The 17800-nt window shown below is 35.8% G+C and overlaps 4 protein-coding genes and 2 long non-coding RNA genes across 8 annotated transcripts; 3 read left to right on the plus strand and 3 right to left on the minus strand.

The window, feature by feature from the left end:
- Window positions 1-838: 838 nt before the first annotated feature.
- Window positions 839-1044, minus strand: AT2G09725. Its single transcript, NR_140590.1, has one exon. It is a non-coding gene; the product is annotated as an other RNA (long non-coding RNA).
- A 1239-nt stretch (window positions 1045-2283) lies between these two features.
- Window positions 2284-6244, plus strand: AT2G46520 (cellular apoptosis susceptibility protein, putative / importin-alpha re-exporter). Its single transcript, NM_130217.4, has 2 exons — window positions 2284-5658; window positions 5746-6244. Exon 1 carries the CDS (start codon window positions 2738-2740, stop codon window positions 5654-5656), a length of 2919 nt encoding a protein of 972 aa, NP_182175.1. The 5' UTR covers window positions 2284-2737; the 3' UTR covers window positions 5657-5658; window positions 5746-6244.
- Window positions 6245-6779: 535 nt separating this feature from the next.
- On the minus strand, window positions 6780-7131 carry AT2G09730. The gene has a single exon (NR_140591.1). It is a non-coding gene; the product is annotated as an other RNA (long non-coding RNA).
- A 3371-nt stretch (window positions 7132-10502) lies between these two features.
- ARF11 (auxin response factor 11) lies at window positions 10503-14357 on the plus strand (the record flags this gene model as incomplete). 3 transcript variants are annotated; one of them, NM_130218.5, is made up of 13 exons in its annotated part: window positions 10503-10897; window positions 11080-11195; window positions 11276-11431; window positions 11510-11662; window positions 11762-11846; window positions 11919-12009; window positions 12092-12256; window positions 12338-12451; window positions 12552-12624; window positions 12717-12855; window positions 13027-13382; window positions 13484-13671; window positions 13765-14357. In NM_130218.5, the coding sequence occupies 13 exons, from the start codon at window positions 10864-10866 to the stop codon at window positions 13898-13900; spliced, it is 1806 nt and encodes a 601-aa protein (NP_182176.2). In that variant the 3' UTR covers window positions 13901-14357. The 3 variants fall into 3 exon arrangements, with proteins under 3 accessions (NP_182176.2, NP_973701.1, NP_001031548.1); NM_201972.1 differs by having other exon boundaries at window positions 10554-10897; window positions 11515-11662; window positions 13765-14202; NM_001036471.1 differs by lacking the exon at window positions 10503-10897 and having other exon boundaries at window positions 10983-11195; window positions 13765-14202.
- Window positions 14358-15383: 1026 nt separating this feature from the next.
- Window positions 15384-16368, plus strand: AT2G46535 (uncharacterized protein). Its single transcript, NM_180126.4, has 2 exons — window positions 15384-16024; window positions 16120-16368. Exons 1-2 carry the CDS (start codon window positions 15569-15571, stop codon window positions 16189-16191), a joined length of 528 nt encoding a protein of 175 aa, NP_850457.1. The 5' UTR covers window positions 15384-15568; the 3' UTR covers window positions 16192-16368.
- On the minus strand, window positions 16343-17708 carry AT2G46540 (fiber). Its single transcript, NM_130219.3, has 3 exons — window positions 17474-17708; window positions 17029-17111; window positions 16343-16593 (listed from the first exon to the last, which is right to left on the minus strand). The coding sequence occupies exons 1-3, from the start codon at window positions 17550-17552 to the stop codon at window positions 16558-16560; spliced, it is 198 nt and encodes a 65-aa protein (NP_566079.1). The 5' UTR covers window positions 17553-17708; the 3' UTR covers window positions 16343-16557.
- Window positions 17709-17800: the final 92 nt, after the last annotated feature.

A 17800-nucleotide genomic window follows, 5' to 3' on the forward strand; every position in this document is an offset into this window, starting at 1 on the left:
TTTAACCTACTTTTCTATCATCATGTGTTTGTAGTTTTCTAATTGTTTTCTCCCCATTAATTAAAAACTTTTTTTATAATTACATGATTATATTCATAACCTATTTTAAAGTATTATCGCATGAGATAAGCCTCACCATGTTTTGTATGGGGATATTTTCTTATAATAATTTAAAATGACATCATTAAAATTTGCATATAAATAAAGAAAGAGATTCGATAAACCTAATTCAAACTTAGGGATAGATAGTACAATGAAAACTCGTACATTGAAATGTATACGTTGATATACTAAAGCTTTGTAAAAAAACGTGATGATAATGTACAATATTGTGACGTGACATGCAAAATTTGACCTCTTGTTTTGTAGATTAGGATGATAACGCGATGATTGGTGTCTTTTGAGTAATTCGGAGTCGCACCAACTTATAAATTCTTTATCTTCTTAAGTTCTAATAGAACAAAAAAACTCATATCTCATATTTTAATTAGTACTAAAAACTATAACCTAATACTGAACGTGTTTTGCGTAGGCTTGTTTAATACTATTTTTTTTTGTCTATAATAATTAATACTCTTTCGTTAGAAGAGAATAGATTAGATACATTGCTTCAAAAAAAAGAAAAAAGAAGCTAATAATAGTTACAAAACAAAATTGGCTTTATCATTATGAATTTCACTTATTTATCTTTTTAAGATATGTAGAGAACCTAATTTAAATTTGAATTTGTAGATTGAATTTCGGTAATTTTATATAAAATAAAACAAAATAGTTTTAACAAAATTCAAACGAGTGTTATATATACATTAGTGAGATTATGCAACGAGAATAAAAAAACAATAACGGATAAGAGTAGGGCTCAATAATCGAATGGCAGAGAGCGAATGATAGGGAAAATGTGGGGTCAAGTGGAGACACTCGTGACTACGGTGGTCTTTATTGCAGACAATAACTTCTCCTGTCTCATATGCCTTTTGAAAACGTAAATTGCAAAAATGATTTGTCGTGTTTCACTTCTTTTGTCCTCGCAATTTCGCATTCTCTTTCTCTATTCTAACGAAAAACGCGTCTAACCATTTCGTAGATGAAAAGTTGTAGAAGATTTGAGCAGCTTATCAATTTCGCATTCTTTTTCTCAATTATAAACGCGTCTATCCATTTATAAGTTGAGAAGTGTAAAGGATATATAACTTGAATGATTATCAACAAAATGTAGGGAAAATAAGCCAAAAATAAAAACGAGTTAACAAAACCGACTCTATTGTGAATTCATAATATAGGTACTAAAATTTATATTGTATCACTATTTCTTATTAAAAAAAGTGTTACCGTTCATTTATATACCTCTATATTTTCTCGAAAACTATACTTTAAAAACTACATAGAAAAACATGCATAAAATCTTAAAACAAGTTTGTTTTTCTAAAACATATTTGTATAAAGGAACCGTGGGAGTATATATATGTTAATATGTACTATATATTTTGTCATTCAACGTATGTTTTCTTCGAAAGCTACCAATATGTGTAAAACTAATGTTGCAAAGTGGTGTTACTTGGGAAAATTCGGTTAGGAACAAAGGGGCTAAATAAGTCGCTTTGTTTACGCAACTCATCTTCTATTCTTCTTTATATATCACGCGTTTTTCGTGGGCTTCAATGGGCCACATGAGGTCGACATTTTTAACCTTTATATTCAAAAGTACGGCAAAAATACATCATGCGCCACGTGGCTTTCTTTGTTTATCATAATCTCACACGTCTCACGTGTGACAAATGCTAACGCTAACTTAACTAGTGGGTTTGGTTAGCCAAAATACCAAATGATACAATAAGAAAACAAGCTGAGTTACTTGGCAACAAAATTTAGTTCGAGGTGAGAAATTCATGTGCAATTGAATATTAGTATGACTCGTCTGGCTTTAACATCAAAATCAAGCACAAAACAGAAAAATACGTCATCAAAGCAATAACTATTTGACTAATTAAGAAACTCATTTTCTTGTTTGCAAACCCTTTTTTATATATTTGTAGTTTTGTAGACAAACGAACGTGATGCGTTTGGACCAGCGTCACAGACGTTGACGGCTTTGGGACACGTTTGAAGAAAGAATACGTCGACATTTCTTATTTCAGACTTGCTCTCTTTTTAGGTTCACTACACGAATTTTCACGTACACAACTTCACAACACGTTTTAGTTACGAGATTCTGTTTTTTTGTTCGATAATTTATTTTAGTAACACGTAAATAGATGATTTATATGGTTGGTATAATTATAAATGCACCGACAGACTTGAAACTAGAAATTCTACCGACAGAAATTCTTGCTCGGAAACCATAGACTACCTACCCTATTAATGTCAATGCTATTTGATTAAAAACAAAAGCATTAATTGATCTTAGAGTTATGGGTTTATATTTTATAGGAAAGAGTAAAAGCTCATTATATTTATGGGCTTATAGAAAAGAGCAATAGCCCATTTAACCGACTTACTCTATCGGGTATAACCAAAAACCCGATAACCCGGCTCGTTCATCGGGGAATTTTCCGTTTTCTAAAAGTAAATCTCTTTGAAATAAAAAAGCTTCTCCGTTTCCCTCTTTTGAAAAAATCAGAAACCCTAAAATCGCCACTCTCTCGTCTCTCTTCGCGGTCCATTCTGCTTCATCTCTCCCGGCGAAACCTTAATCGAACAGCTCGGATTCGATCCTATTCTCTGTTGTTTTCTAAGAAAGATGGAGTGGAATCGGGAGACTCTAGTGTTCCTTTCGCAATGTTTTCTTAACACGCTCTCTCCGATACCGGAGCCTCGTCGAACGGCTGAGAGAGCACTCTCGGATGCTGCTGATCAGGCTAACTACGGCCTAGCCGTTCTCCGTTTGGTGGCTGAGCCAGCAATCGATGAACAGACGCGTCACGCCGCTGCTGTCAACTTTAAGAACCATCTCCGTTCGCGATGGCATCCTGCTGGTGATTCTGGTATCTCACCGATCGTAGATTCTGAGAAGGAGCAGATCAAGACACTCATCGTCTCTCTTATGCTCTCTGCTTCTCCTCGTATCCAGAGCCAGTTGAGTGAAGCCCTAACCGTCATTGGTAAGCACGATTTCCCCAAAGCTTGGCCTGCTTTGCTTCCTGAGCTTATCGCCAACCTTCAAAACGCTGCTCTCGCTGGCGATTATGTGTCCGTCAATGGTATTCTTGGGACCGCTAGTTCGATTTTCAAAAAGTTTAGTTATGAGTATAGAACCGATGCTCTGTTTGTTGATTTGAAGTATTGCCTGGATAATTTTGCTGCTCCTTTGACTGAAATATTCCTGAAAACGTCTTCGTTGATTGATTCTGCTGCGAGCTCTGGTGGTTCACCTCCGATCCTGAAGCCTCTCTTCGAGTCCCAAAGGCTGTGCTGTACAATATTTTACTCTTTGAACTTTCAGGACTTACCGGAGTTTTTCGAGGATCATATGAAGGAGTGGATGGGAGAGTTTAAGAAGTATCTATCTTCAAATTATCCCGCCTTGGAAAGCACAGAGGAGGGGTTAACACTTGTTGATGATCTTCGCGCTGCTATTTGCGAGAATATCAATCATTATATTGAGAAAAACGAAGAAGAGTTTCAAGGCTTTTTGAATGAGTTTGCATCAGTTGTCTGGACATTGCTCCGGGATGTGTCAAAGTCTCCTAGCAGAGATCAACTAGCTACTACAGCAATCAAGTTCTTGACCTCTGTGAGCACAAGTGTTCACCATGCTTTGTTTGCGGGGGACAATGTTATCAAGGAAATTTGCCAAAGTATTGTGATTCCTAATGTTTCTTTGAGGGTGGAAGATGAAGAAATTTTCGAGATGAACTATATTGAGTTTATCCGTAGAGATATGGAAGGAAGTGATGTGGACACTAGAAGGAGAATAGCTTGTGAGCTACTCAAAGGCCTTGCCACAAACTACAAAACACAAGTGACAGAAGTAGTTTCTCTTGAGATACAGAGGCTCTTGAGTTCATTTTCAGCAAACCCGTCGGCAAACTGGAAAGATAAGGATTGTGCAATTTACTTGGTTGTCTCTCTATCTACTAAGAAGGCAGGGGGTGCATCTGTGTCTACAGATCTCATTGATGTTCAAAACTTCTTTGCAAACATTATTCTCCCGGAGCTGCAAAGCCGCGATGTCAACAGCTTTCCAATGCTAAAGGCAGGGTCCTTGAAGTTCTTAACTATGTTTCGTAGTCATATACCAAAGCCCTTTGCAATGCAGTTGTTCCCAGAGTTGGTCCGTTTCCTTAAAGCAGAGTCGAACGTGGTCCACTCTTATGCTGCTAGCTGCATAGAGAAGCTCTTGCTAGTGAAGGAGGAAGGCGCAAGGGGTAATAGGTATGCTGCTGGTGATTTAAGTCCCTTTTTGCTGCAGTTGATGACAAACCTGTTTGATGCGCTGAAATTCCCAGAATCAGAGGAGAATCAATATCTGATGAAGTGTATAATGCGGGTCCTTGGTGTTGCTGATATCAGTGCTGAGGTTGCTGGACCTTGCATCGGGGGATTGACCTCTATTCTCAGTGAAGTTTGCAAAAATCCTAAAAATCCTATATTTAACCACTATCTCTTTGAGTCTGTGGCTGTACTTGTTCGACGGGCATGTGAACGTGATATTTCTCTTATATCTGCATTTGAAACGAGTCTTTTCCCAAGCCTCCAGATGATTTTGGCGAATGATATCACAGAGTTCTTGCCTTATGGGTTTCAGTTGCTGGCTCAGCTTGTTGAGTTAAATAGACCAACTCTCTCACCAAACTACATGCAGATCTTCTTGCTGCTCCTCTCGCCTGAGTCATGGAAGAGAAGTGGCAATGTTCCAGCTCTTGTGCGCCTGCTTCAAGCTTTTCTGCAGAAAGCACCTCATGAGGTTACTCAAGAGAATCGGTTGAGTCAAGTTCTGGGGATATTTGAAAAGCTGGTTGCATCTCCTAGCACGGATGAGCAAGGCTTTTATATCCTTAACACGATTATTGAGAATCTGGACTACAGTGTGATTGCACCTTACATGAAAGGTGTATGGAGTGCTCTATTCACACGCGTTCAAAACAAAAAGACAGTCAAGTTCCAGAAGTCGCTAGTAATATTCATGTCGCTTTTCTTGGTGAAGCATGGACAGGCTTATCTAGTGGAGACTATGAATACTGTTCAGCCAAACATCATCACTGCTATCGTGGAGCATTTCTGGATTCCGAACCTGAAACTGATCATGGGGAGTATGGAGGTCAAGTTAACGGCAGTTGCTGCAACTAGACTCATATGTGAGACTCCGGCTCTCCTGGATCCATCAGCTGCTAAACTCTGGGGGAAGATGCTTGATAGCATAGTGACGCTTGTTTCCAGGCCTGAGCAAGAAAGGGTACTTGATGAACCTGAAATGCCAGAAATCTCAGAGAATGTTGGATACACAGCTGCATTTGTGAAACTCCACAATGCTGGGAAAAAAGAAGAGGATCCTCTGAAAGACATCAAGGACCCAAAACAGTTCTTGGTCGCTTCTGTTTCGAGGCTTTCTTCTGCTTCTCCTGGTAGGTACCCACAGATAATTGGTGAGAATCTTGAACAAGCAAACCAAACAGCTTTGATCCAGCTCTGCAATGCTTACAACTGTGGAATTGCTTGAAGGTAAAGTGTTTGTATTGACTTGAAGAATGGTTTCAGATTCGTATTCAGGAATCAATCTTGATGGTGATTATAAACTGTTTTTGGCAGGAGAAAAAAGGGGAAAGAAGAAGGGAAACACAACATCACTGGATTGCATTGCGTCTGCGAAGAACAAGTGGTCAAGTCATAAATGCATATTTTTGTCCTAAAATCGGGAGTTTCATAGCATGTGCAAGTTAGATTAGAGAAGAGCATCCATCATCTTCCACCAAAACTTGGATTTCTTATTTTTGATTTTCGCATTTAAATGGGGGGTTTGTCTTGATTTCCCTTTAAAAGCAAAGCATGTTGTTCATCTCTGTATGGTGGTACTATGTGTTTATGTGCATTTTGTCGTAATGTCTGTTGGTCATGGATTCATCATGGTTTTGGTTGTTATTAAAGATGGAGAAAGCCAAGCATGTTTCATAAACTTCTCGATTTGGAGAACTAGTTTCGACGTGGGCCTGTAATCGAAGTTTGACCCATATATCTAATCAAGTCAATTTTTCATTATCATTTTTTTTGGGGCCAACATCTCTTCCTTGATTAAGAAATTTGTTTTTATTTAACTCCGTGCTTTAAATTTTAATTTAATCTTTCAAGTTGAGAAGTGGAGTGTACTGTCGATACAAAATTGTGAAAGAGAGAGAGAGAGAGAGAGAGAGAGAGAGAGAGAGAGAGAGAGAGAGAGAGAGAGAGAGAGAGAGAGAGAGAGAGAGAGAGAGAGAGAGAAGAAATGGGGAACAAGAGGTTAGGAGGTGATTGTTGGTGCTAATCATATGGACCTATGACCACTAAACTCTTGCCTAATTCTTAATTAACAATATCGTCATTGACAACACATGAATAAAGGAGGGAGAAAATGGTAGTTTTTTTGTTTGTCTTAGGCCACCAGTTATACAAATCGCACTTTTTTTTTATTTTTCACTTCCTAGCAATCATTATTGTAGGAAAACATTTGATGTCGACAAAAGTCTTGTAAGTAATCTATATTTCATACTCACCACTCTTACGTTTTTTAACTTTATACTATTCATAAAATCTTTATAACAAAACATTATAAATTCGGCTGGTATATTGTCTAGTGACCATCTAATATGGCCCTCGCACGTTGGCGATATCAATGATTGTCATGTTTTCGTCTTCATATTTTGTATCCATTTTTATTTATCTTATTTATCTGTATGATATAGATTGTATATGAGAGACATGTTATGGGTAAGGGGAAATAATGGAGATGGGGAGAGATAGAGATTGAGACCCATCATGGTCCTGGCATTGAGAGAAAGAGAGAGAGAGATGGTGTCATATGATATGATCATGTGATTTATCATATGGTCCCCTCGTTTTATAATATAAGAAAATGAAATTATAGTGGACCAACCATTGTTAATATATCGTAACTTTCTTGTTTCGACTCTTTTTGAACTTTGGTATAAATTTATGTTTATGTATGTGTGGATTTGGCTTAAAGTAGATTCAAACTCAGTGAACCCACTCAAACACAGTTGTCAATAATTAGAGACCTAGTTAGAGTGTACTTTTCTTTTTTCTTTTTTATATAAGATGGTAAACGTTTTCGATAGCAGAATTCAGTTTCTCCAAAATTATACTTCATATGTATCATAAGTCATCTGTTTCGAGTTGAACGATTTGTTAGAATCAGATTCATCTTGTTAGCGAGTCTACTCACGTTAGATTATTAAGACATTACGATGTACGACTACCATATCACACATTAGAAAGAACAAACAAAAATGGAGTGCTTTCTTCTTTGATTAGTTTTAAATGTTTTCCCCCAAGTATTTTATGAAAACTTGACCAATCCTTTGTCAAACATGTGAGGTGCCTTTATTTGAATAAAATTGGAAAAAGGTAATAAATAAACACAAACAAGTACTAGGAATCCTTTCCTTATTTAACAAAATAATTATACATCCACCACTTCCTACAAATATATGTTAATTTCACAAAAGAGAGCAATCATGGAATGAGAAAATAAAACAAAATTATATTTTCATTTTTCCCGATAATAATGAATTATATATATGACCCGTTGAATTGGTAAATTATATAGGTAGGAAAATGGTACGAACTATTTTTATTCGGTAGAATGGATCTCAAACAGATTCTCCAAGATGTATAACACGTATCGCTGGAGTTGTACGGACGAGTTTGATACGAAATTCCCATTCAATGATACACTTTAATTTAGAGGATTTAAATGTTGTTTTTATAATGGGATTTGAATGGATGCTAATTGATATTGGAACACATGTTTACTATGCAATCAGATTTCAAATGTTAGATGATTAATAAAAATGAAACAGGATAAAATATATTTTTTAATTGTTTATGTGAAATTTTCTTCTAGTGATGTATCATCATTTGTTTATGTGAAATTTGATATTCCATATGTTTTAGTATATCCATAAGAAACTCATATCTAAAACTGATGTATCATTATCCATTAATATTAATTTGTTGTACAAGTGAATGATAGTTAATATCGCTTATATACGTGATTTCTTGCCGCATGTACGTGAGATCACACTTCATGTGCATCCAAAAATTTGCATTTTATTTCTAGAAATTAAGCGACAAGGAAGACAGAGCTAGAGAGTACTGTCTTTACTCTTTAGACGTGCATATGTCTCCTCGTACTAATTACTCTTTTAAAATCCTTGCATTTCATTATTTTCTGCGACAACATATTTGGTCGGAACTTGCCAAATGATGTAGCTATTGTCCACGTGATGTTTTAGTTTGCTATAATATGTTTTAAGTGGATCCTTACTCAACATTAACACCACCCTATAATAATAAAAAAAATTTAACCATTCATTATTCAAGTTTGATAACCAATATATATCCGTTGCTCAAAAAAAAAAAAAAAAAGATAACCAATATATATCTTATTGCTGTATTTATCTTTATATAGTTTTATTTTAATAGTTTTTGAAAACTGAAACCATAACAAGAAAGCGTGAATCCAAACGCATTCCTATGAATTGTAAATTGACAAGTAGCATTTTAGAATAGATGGAATCTAATCTCTAAATCGTAACCGAATAAATGGATTGGATCCGTTGCACAGATGGTTTACAAAGATAATCATATTATAACTAATCCGAATTTCAATCTTGTTTTGATCTATCTTTTAATAGCAAAGTCCATGAGTTTAGTGTTTTTGAGATTCCTGGACCAAAGGGTCATTTTTCGCATATTAAAATGAATGAGATAATTACGACAAAAAAATGAATGAGATAATTTGGGAAAATTAAATATATACAAAACCATTATTATATGAATGTACTAAATTATTTTTAAATTTTTATATTTCACCTATACCTAATACAGAATACAGTGTCATTGCTTTGACTCCCTCCACCAACAAGTGAAAAACCTAATAAAATTTTACTAATAGAAAACGAATAGTGGAAGAAACCATGTAATGTCCAATCAACCAGTAAATCGGTTTAAAATATATAAAAAGTCAGTATTCTTAAGTAGAAAGATAATAAATTTGTGCAATAGTAATCAAGATAGTAGATACGCCGTTGGAATCAAATCTTCTTTTCTTGAATGTGTTGTTAACTTAAGCCAACCATTTGATTCTCTTTACTGCAGCTATATTAATTATTAAACACCAATGCAATAACCATACATTTCTTCGTTTTATTTAGTCTGTATATTCGATCATGACATCATTCTCCCACACTTCCAAAAAAAAAAAAACAATTCGATGACGATATCTATATTAGTTGAGACATGCATATCTACAATACGAATATTCGTTATTCTCATTTACTGATGTGGCGATTATGATTTATGACTAAACGAGTGATTAACTATATACAAAAAGTAACAATTAAAACAAAAGTAATAGAAAAATATTGTGAAATGAAAATTCCAGTGTATCACTAATGAAGCAATTAAGAATAGAAAACTAATACTATAATGTTTATATTCCCATCCGTGCGTTTCCATTCACTTTAAGAAATGATCATATTCGCAACCAACAATTTGAAGCAAACGGTCCTCTACTTTTTATTGTTCGTTTTCTCTTTACCGAATTTTAAAATCACGTTAATTATCTGTATAACTACCTTTTTGCGTTGAAGTATTTACAACTTGAGTAAAATGTAGATTCGTATCAGGATACAAACACACAATAATACTATTCAGAGTTCTTAGTAAATTAGTTTCCTTTTGCAGCGATTTATTTCCGTCAAGTGTATAATATAGTTAACCAACATAACTTAAGTTAAAATTTCCCAAGTATAGATATAACAGAAGATCAAATATCGACTCGAAACTGAGTTATAATTAAATTAACACGTGAAAATAAATAGAAAAACAAGAAAATATCTCGCACGCTTTCCAAAGCCCTAGAACAATAACGTTCGATGGATTGGAAAAATCTCTGCTGGTACATTCACGAGCCAACACGTTTGCCTGCCACGTTCCAGACACAAGCTAGAAAGTAACGGCATCGTCAAATCTAACGAGACTCATCAAGGAACAATTTATAAACATCAATTTCTTTTTGGTTTCACACGCCTTATTATGGTAAGAAACTATTTTTGCCTATTGAATGAAAAAAATTGATAAGACATATGAAGGATGAGACCTAACTATAGTCTTAAGTACATAACATTTACTACTACTCAAAACCGTTGTCTTTAATTTTAACGGTCCACATTCGTTCTCACAATAATTGACCATACGTTTGTTTAAATACTTCAAAGGAAAGGAAAAACAGCAAGACGTTTGTGAGGTAATGGACAAACGACACGTAGTTTGAAAGATGAGAAGGAAGACAAAAAGGCATAGAGAGGAGGAAGAGAAGGAGCGGTTTCGTAACTGAAACTGAAAAAGCTTTAAGAGAAAACCCGGAAAAAAAAAAAGAGAAATATTTTAATCAATTCTTCTTTATCACAAAGAGTGCCTTTGTATTAATGAATTTTGATGTTGTGTAATGAATACAGACATAACCGTCGTGTCTCGTCGTTAAAGAAACGAGAGTTTTTCAGCTCTTTACTTACCTTTTCTTCTTACCCTTCTTTCATGACTCTTCTTCTTTGATGGGTTAATAATGCTTTGAGCTTGATGATTTCGATTTTAGTTTCCTGTTAGTGTTTGTTTTCTTCTGTAAAGCTTGGATTTTTTTTGGTTTCTTCGATGGCGAATGTGGAAGCTGATTTCAGAACATCAGGTGAGTTCAAATTTTGACTTCAATTTTCTCAAGTTTTGAATTTTCTTTTTCTCTTGGGAAAAAGTCAACATTTTTAACTCTAATCATGAGCCAAACAAGCTTAGAGCCACTTATAATTTCTATTATAAAGCTTCAAATTTTGCAACTTTGGTTGAAATTGATAGCTGTTGGTTGGAATTTAGGGTCTAATGATGATGAATTGTACACGGAGCTATGGAAAGCTTGTGCAGGGCCACTTGTGGAAGTTCCTCGTTATGGTGAAAGAGTTTTCTACTTCCCTCAAGGTCACATGGAACAAGTAAAGAATCCAAACTCTTAAGATTATTCCTTGTTTTGTCTTTCTCAAGTTTTAAGATTTGAATGTTTGTCTTTTGGCAGTTGGTTGCTTCGACTAATCAAGGAGTTGTTGATCAAGAGATACCAGTGTTTAATCTTCCTCCAAAGATACTTTGTCGTGTTCTTAGTGTTACGTTAAAAGCAGAACATGAGACCGATGAGGTTTACGCTCAGATCACATTACAACCAGAAGAAGATGTAAGTTTAAAGAATCTTGAATTAATGTGATAAATTCAGTGAATTTGATTTAGATTTTGTGTGTATTTTATTATGCAGCAAAGTGAACCAACAAGTCTTGACCCACCTTTAGTAGAACCAGCTAAACCAACGGTTGATTCTTTTGTGAAGATTCTAACAGCTTCAGATACAAGCACACATGGTGGATTCTCTGTTCTTCGTAAACACGCCACTGAGTGTTTACCTTCACTTGTAAATGCTTTTATCTTTCCATCTTCATTTTACAGAGTTTGGGCCTTTCTTAGCTGAATTTGTCACTTTATGTTTTGATTTTTGATTTTCAATACTTAGGATATGACACAACCTACACCGACTCAAGAACTTGTAGCTAGAGATCTTCACGGCTATGAATGGAGGTTTAAGCATATATTTAGAGGTAACAGAATCTTTAAGAGAGTCTCTGAAAGCTTCTTTTAAGAGTCTATTAAGTTTTGTCTTATTTGGATAGGGCAACCGAGGAGGCATTTACTTACAACCGGTTGGAGTACATTTGTAACCTCGAAAAGACTTGTAGCTGGAGATGCATTTGTGTTCTTGAGGTAGCTAAAGATCTTGTGTCTTTACTTTCGGGTTTTACTTCATGGGGTGGTTAACAAGTAATCTTCTCATGTTGTTTTTAAGGGGTGAAACCGGGGATTTACGGGTTGGTGTGAGGCGTTTAGCTAAGCAGCAAAGCACGATGCCCGCATCCGTTATTTCGAGTCAGAGTATGCGTTTGGGAGTTCTTGCTACAGCTTCTCATGCTGTTACCACAACAACTATATTTGTTGTCTTCTATAAACCAAGGTTAAGTTTTAAACTTTCTCCATCTTGTATAGGTTGCTAGTGGAAGGGCTTTAAGCTTGACATTGTCTGTTTTTTGTTCAGGATAAGCCAGTTTATAATTAGTGTGAACAAGTATATGATGGCGATGAAGAACGGGTTTTCTCTCGGTATGCGGTATAGGATGAGATTCGAAGGAGAAGAGTCTCCTGAGAGAATGTAGTTTCTCATTTTTTGCTTTGTTCACTTGTTGATTTTTTTTTTATGAGTCCTCTCTTGAATGTTGTTGTCTGAAATTTTAGAATGGTTTCTTCTTCAGATTTACAGGTACCATTATTGGCAGTGGAGATCTATCTTCTCAATGGCCAGCTTCCAAATGGAGGTCATTGCAGGTTTAGTGAATTGGAATCATTTTCTAGAGATGATATATATCATATCATTCTTGTTGCATACTTTCTGTAAAATCTCTTCTTCATATGTTTAGATCCAATGGGACGAGCCATCTTCTATACAGAGACCAAACAAGGTCTCACCGTGGGAGATCGAGCCTTTCTCACCATCCGCGCTTACACCAACCCCTACTCAACAACAATCAAAGTCCAAACGGTCCAGACCAATCTCAGGTATCTTCAAAAACAATCAACTCTTTTAGTAATTACTGAAACCGGTTCTAAGAGTTAACTAAGTTTGATGTATTGCAAGCAAGATCTCTGATACTTGATTCAAGATTATCTCTCTAATGAATCATTCTCTAGAGATGATATATCATATCATTCTTCTGTCCTGCCTTGCAGAAATCACAGGGAGTCCTGTAGCTTCTAGTTTCTTGAGTAGTTTCTCGCAGAGCCACGAGTCTAATCCATCGGTCAAACTGTTGTTTCAAGATCCAGCAACCGAGAGAAACTCAAACAAATCAGTGTTTTCAAGTGGATTACAATGCAAGATAACCGAGGCTCCGGTCACAAGTAGTTGTAGGTTATTCGGATTCGATCTCACGAGCAAGCCTGCTTCTGCTACAATTCCTCATGACAAGCAGCTAATAAGTGTGGATTCAAATATATCTGATTCTACCACCAAGTGTCAAGATCCTAACTCTTCAAACTCACCAAAAGAGCAGAAACAACAAACATCCACAAGAAGCCGAATCAAGGTAAAACAAACCATTACTCTTTTTACTAGAGAAACTCAATAACTTACAAATTTTTGTTATTTCTCAAATTCACCACTTTGTTTCTGTTTGTTCCTTTTAAGGTGCAAATGCAAGGAACAGCGGTTGGACGCGCGGTTGATTTAACATTGTTGAGATCATACGATGAACTAATAAAAGAGCTAGAGAAAATGTTTGAGATTGAAGGAGAACTTAGTCCTAAAGACAAATGGGCTATCGTGTTTACAGACGATGAAGGAGATAGGATGCTTGTAGGAGATGATCCATGGAAGTAAGTTTCTCTCAATCTCTTTCTTCAGCTTAAAGCTCTCTCTCGAGTTCTTAACAATTGTGTTTTGTTGACAAACTCTCTTGAATGTTGCAGTGAGTTCTGTAAAATGGCAAAGAAGTTATTCATATATCCGAGTGATGAGGTCAAGAAAATGAGGTCGAAGTCGTTGTTGGGTGATAAAGGTACGATCGTAAATCTTGAATCAGATCAGAGGACAGTTCACGTTTAACTATCAAGTTGTTGATTTCTTACTTTCTTGGAGACTCTCTCAAGTCTCACCAAGTCCGAGAGTTAGGTGGTTTTTTTTTTTTTGGTTTTTTTTTTGGCGTTAGGTGGGTTTGTTATTTACTTGTTTAACATAAAGACTATAAAATATACAGTTATTATATACGAGTATATCGTATTAGGTTTCAAACGACGTCGTTTATGTAAAGTGTTTGCTTTTCCGACGTGGCTTTCGTCGTCATGACTAATGAATGATGTGTTAGCAATAACTTAAAAAAGGTCATATTTTTCTAATGTTAAGATTTTGTGTGGGCCTAATAAGATCGACGATTAACATGGTAGTAGTAGGCCCAAATACTGAGGCCATAACATTTTTACTGTATAAAATTTCTTCTAACCTTCTTATTTATAGTCAGTTGACTAATTAACCCAATAAAAGACCTATAAAAGAAAAAGTGTCAATGCAATACACATGTTTAATAAAGTTGATCAAATAATATTAGTATGATAATATACTTGTTAAATGAATAATTAATATGTAAGAAGACAAATGGAGTTAACCTGCTCCCTTTTTATTTTGTTTTGTCACAACTCACAAAAGAACCTGCTCCCTTAATCTTGTGTTTCGCGTAACAAAAGACCCACCTCCCTTTTTTTGATTATTATTATGGACGTCTTATTGAACATTTTGACTTTTTTATTATTGCAAAAACCCTCACCTAAGACCACTTTCATCATATTTTAATAATTTTTCCTAAACTAAATTAATCATCATTATAATCTTAAGACTTGCGAGAACACACTAAGCTTGAGAAGAAATCATAAGCTCGGTGTCGGTGGGAATGTTTTACTGATCAAACTACATTTTGGTTTTGGGTCCACTTTGAGCTTTCTTTAAAATCGTTAATCATAATAAAGTCATTTGTCGGCAGATAATTTTCACGTCAGCTTCATAATTCCTTAATTTTAATTCGTATAATTTGATGAGATCACAAGAATTTCTTCAATGTAGTAGAGTATATCAGTTGCATGAATACAAAATGATTTAATGTTAATCACATACATACCATTGATTAGAAAAAAAAATGGTTAAGAAGACCAAATAGAAAAAGAGATGGTTCAAATAACAGTCTCTCACGCGCCTCTTTTCTCAAGTTTACAAAGCGCAAAATCCTTCAGCCATTTTAAGTTCACGTGCCTCACGTGGTTTAGGTGCGCGTGGCTATGTCACGTGTTGCTTCTGCTTGTACTACTATTACATTACCTCTTGAGCAGTTGGGTGATATTTATTTATTTTCACCTCTATAGTAAATAGTGAAGCTTTAAAATGTAAAAATACCATCCCTTATAGAATAACACTGTTTGAACTTTAGTGACAATGTATTCTTTGAATAGTAAGAACAAATAATAACAGTTTAGTTGGTGAATGATTCTATTATTTGGTGACGTGGTCAGTCAAATTTCCTCTAATAACAAAAGAGTATTGACTTTTATGAATGGTTGTCTATCTAGTCAACAGTAAAAAACCACCGTTGGATCATTAATAATCACAAATGATTTGAGATATATTTAATGCATTGTCTTTTTTTTCTTCACTCTCCCACTACCTAAAAAGAAACTGCCTAAGACTAAGCTGAAGAAGAAGAAAGAAAGAAACAGAGAAGACATAAAAATGAGAGGAGACAAGGAAGAAGAGAAGGCGAAGCTTGCACTTGTGTTAGCTGCAAAGTCAAGATCGTTGTTGTACACTTCATCGCCTGCGAGTCCACGTGTGTTTGCTTCTCCGATTCACACTCTTGCCTCTGTTCCGTTTTGTTGGGAAGACCAACCAGGCAAGCCCAAGCACCCTCTTCGTCCTCTTTCTTACCCCAAGTGTCTTGATTTGCCACCTCGTTTGCTCCTTCCTGGTGAGTTCACGCAAATGCCCTTGCCCGAGAGGAAACATGGGCTCTTGAGGTTCTTGAGGAGGAAAGGGAGAGGGGATGTTGTTGTGAGGGGTAATTATGTCTTTCTGTCGGAGAATCAGAGAGCAGGAGATAATATCAACGAGAACAACATGAAGATCATGAAGTTTAACAGATCAGGGAGTTACCATGGTGGTGGTTCTGTTAAAGGATCTCACTTTTGGGTAAAGTATTTGTGTTTCTCCGCTCCTTCTTCATAACTTCTTCATCTTCCCAAGTCTTGTCTTTCGCTGAAACGGGTTTGGTTGGGGAAATGCAGGGAAGTTTATGCAAGGGATTGAAGCTAGCAATGCCATGGAAGAACAAGAAGATGAGAAGTGGAAGTGTTTAAGCCTGTTTTCAATATGCATTATCTATCTATCTATTGAGGGATCAAGATGATGAAAAAGAGCTATTAAGAGTGTATGTAAGATTAGCAATTTTACTGTAATTTAATATCTGTGTGATATGCATATATAATGTTGTTAAGACTCATGAGCCATGGCAAGAAAAGTTTCAAGCTTTTTTCATTTGTTGTTAAGAAATGAATACATCTGATCAAGTGATGAACAAAAGTGAGTGTACACACATGCCTTTATATTAAGTTTCATAACAAACAAATGAGTCTGGCTTATTCATTGTGAATAGAGAGAGTAAAAGACAAAAAAGGAATAGGGATCATCTGAATGTAAGAAAACAGGGGAAGTCATTGCTTGTTTTAACTCTGTTTCTTCCCTGTGACACCAGCAATCACCTGCAAAAGCAAATTGGATCTGAGTTAATACTTGACGCCTTTGTTTGCCTGTAAAGAGTATATAGGAAAGCGTTGGATAACTAAGCAATGTGATAACTAACTAGTCTCTTTTATGCCCAATCCATTTTTGGCAGTAACAAAATGTGATCATGACACTCGTCCAATGATGAAAAGCATAGATTTTTAAGGCATGGATGAACCAAAGATGGAACTCTCAAATCACAAGAAGACGCAGGAGGAACAAAACATCGAGATGATGTATAGGCTACATCACATAGCAAAAAAAAGAAACGTCCAAACATTCGCCTACACGGATACTAAGAACAACTATCATGCAGAGTTCCCACATCAGAGACATTTCATTAGATAGGAAATAGATGACGATTTTAGCAGCAAAAGGAATTTCCACAGAGATAAATATATTCTAATACATACATCGGTAAGTGGAGGAGCTTTAACTTGTTTGGAAGCCTCGAGAGAGTCTAGAATAGGCCTCACAACCGCAGGCAAAAATAGTCCTACAAGATGAAGAGAATCCATCAGCAAATGTATATTAACACAATTGCCTTTTGCTAATGTTCAAGAAAGACATAATCTTTTGCTACTTATACATGGAGATAATGGAAGACATGGTTCCAAATTAAGCTTAATTTCAACTCCTTAAAATACACTCTCTTTGACAACCCAAAGAAATGACGATTCCGAATAGAGAGATTTGGATCAGGCATTTCTCTATATTCTCAAATTACAATCGAGCAAACTAGCTCTATAGATTCAAAGAGGAATTCCAGAAACTAGATAAATCCCAAAGCAAATCCTTTTCTAAGAAAGAGAATGCGATCGATCGGTGAGGAATTAAGATTGAGATTAGGGTTCATACCAACACCGCCGATTAAGCAAGAAGCAGCCACAACTGGTTCCTGCGCCACGAACATCCTCAATTTCTCCATGACCGGCATTTTCGCACTTTCCGATTTTAATCTCTTCCTCGGATTACGACCAAAGCTCCTCGTCAATGTCTGATTCGATTGATAGTTGCTCCTGAGTAAACCATTTTCTCACCTGAAACGAAATTAAAGATCATCTCCGGTCGGGTCGGGTTACTGGGCCCAAATGTTCGCAATTCGGCCCATTATAATCACCTTTGCCGTAATTAAAAAATATATATACTGTATATCTTTCTCTTTCTCATTCTGCTTCCAGCAGT

The sequence above is a fragment of the Arabidopsis thaliana genome, chromosome 2 (assembly GCF_000001735.4).
Source record: "Arabidopsis thaliana chromosome 2, partial sequence".
Lineage (NCBI taxonomy): Eukaryota > Viridiplantae > Streptophyta > Magnoliopsida > Brassicales > Brassicaceae > Arabidopsis > Arabidopsis thaliana.

Coding starts and splice junctions, on each gene's coding strand:
- AT2G46520 (NM_130217.4), top strand. CDS start 2,738: ATGGAGTGGAATCGGGAGACTCTAGTGTTCCTTTCGCAATGTTTTCTT.
- AT2G46535 (NM_180126.4), top strand. CDS start 15,569: ATGAGAGGAGACAAGGAAGAAGAGAAGGCGAAGCTTGCACTTGTGTTA. Junction 16,025..16,119: donor TTAAAGGATCTCACTTTTGG/GTAAAGTATTTG, acceptor GGGGAAATGCAG/GGAAGTTTATGCAAGGGATT.
- AT2G46540 (NM_130219.3), bottom strand. CDS start 17,552: ATGCCGGTCATGGAGAAATTGAGGATGTTCGTGGCGCAGGAACCAGTT. Junction 17,112..17,473: donor TTGCTTAATCGGCGGTGTTG/GTATGAACCCTA, acceptor TTCATCTTGTAG/GACTATTTTTGCCTGCGGTT. Junction 16,594..17,028: donor AAGCTCCTCCACTTACCGAT/GTATGTATTAGA, acceptor TTGCTTTTGCAG/GTGATTGCTGGTGTCACAGG.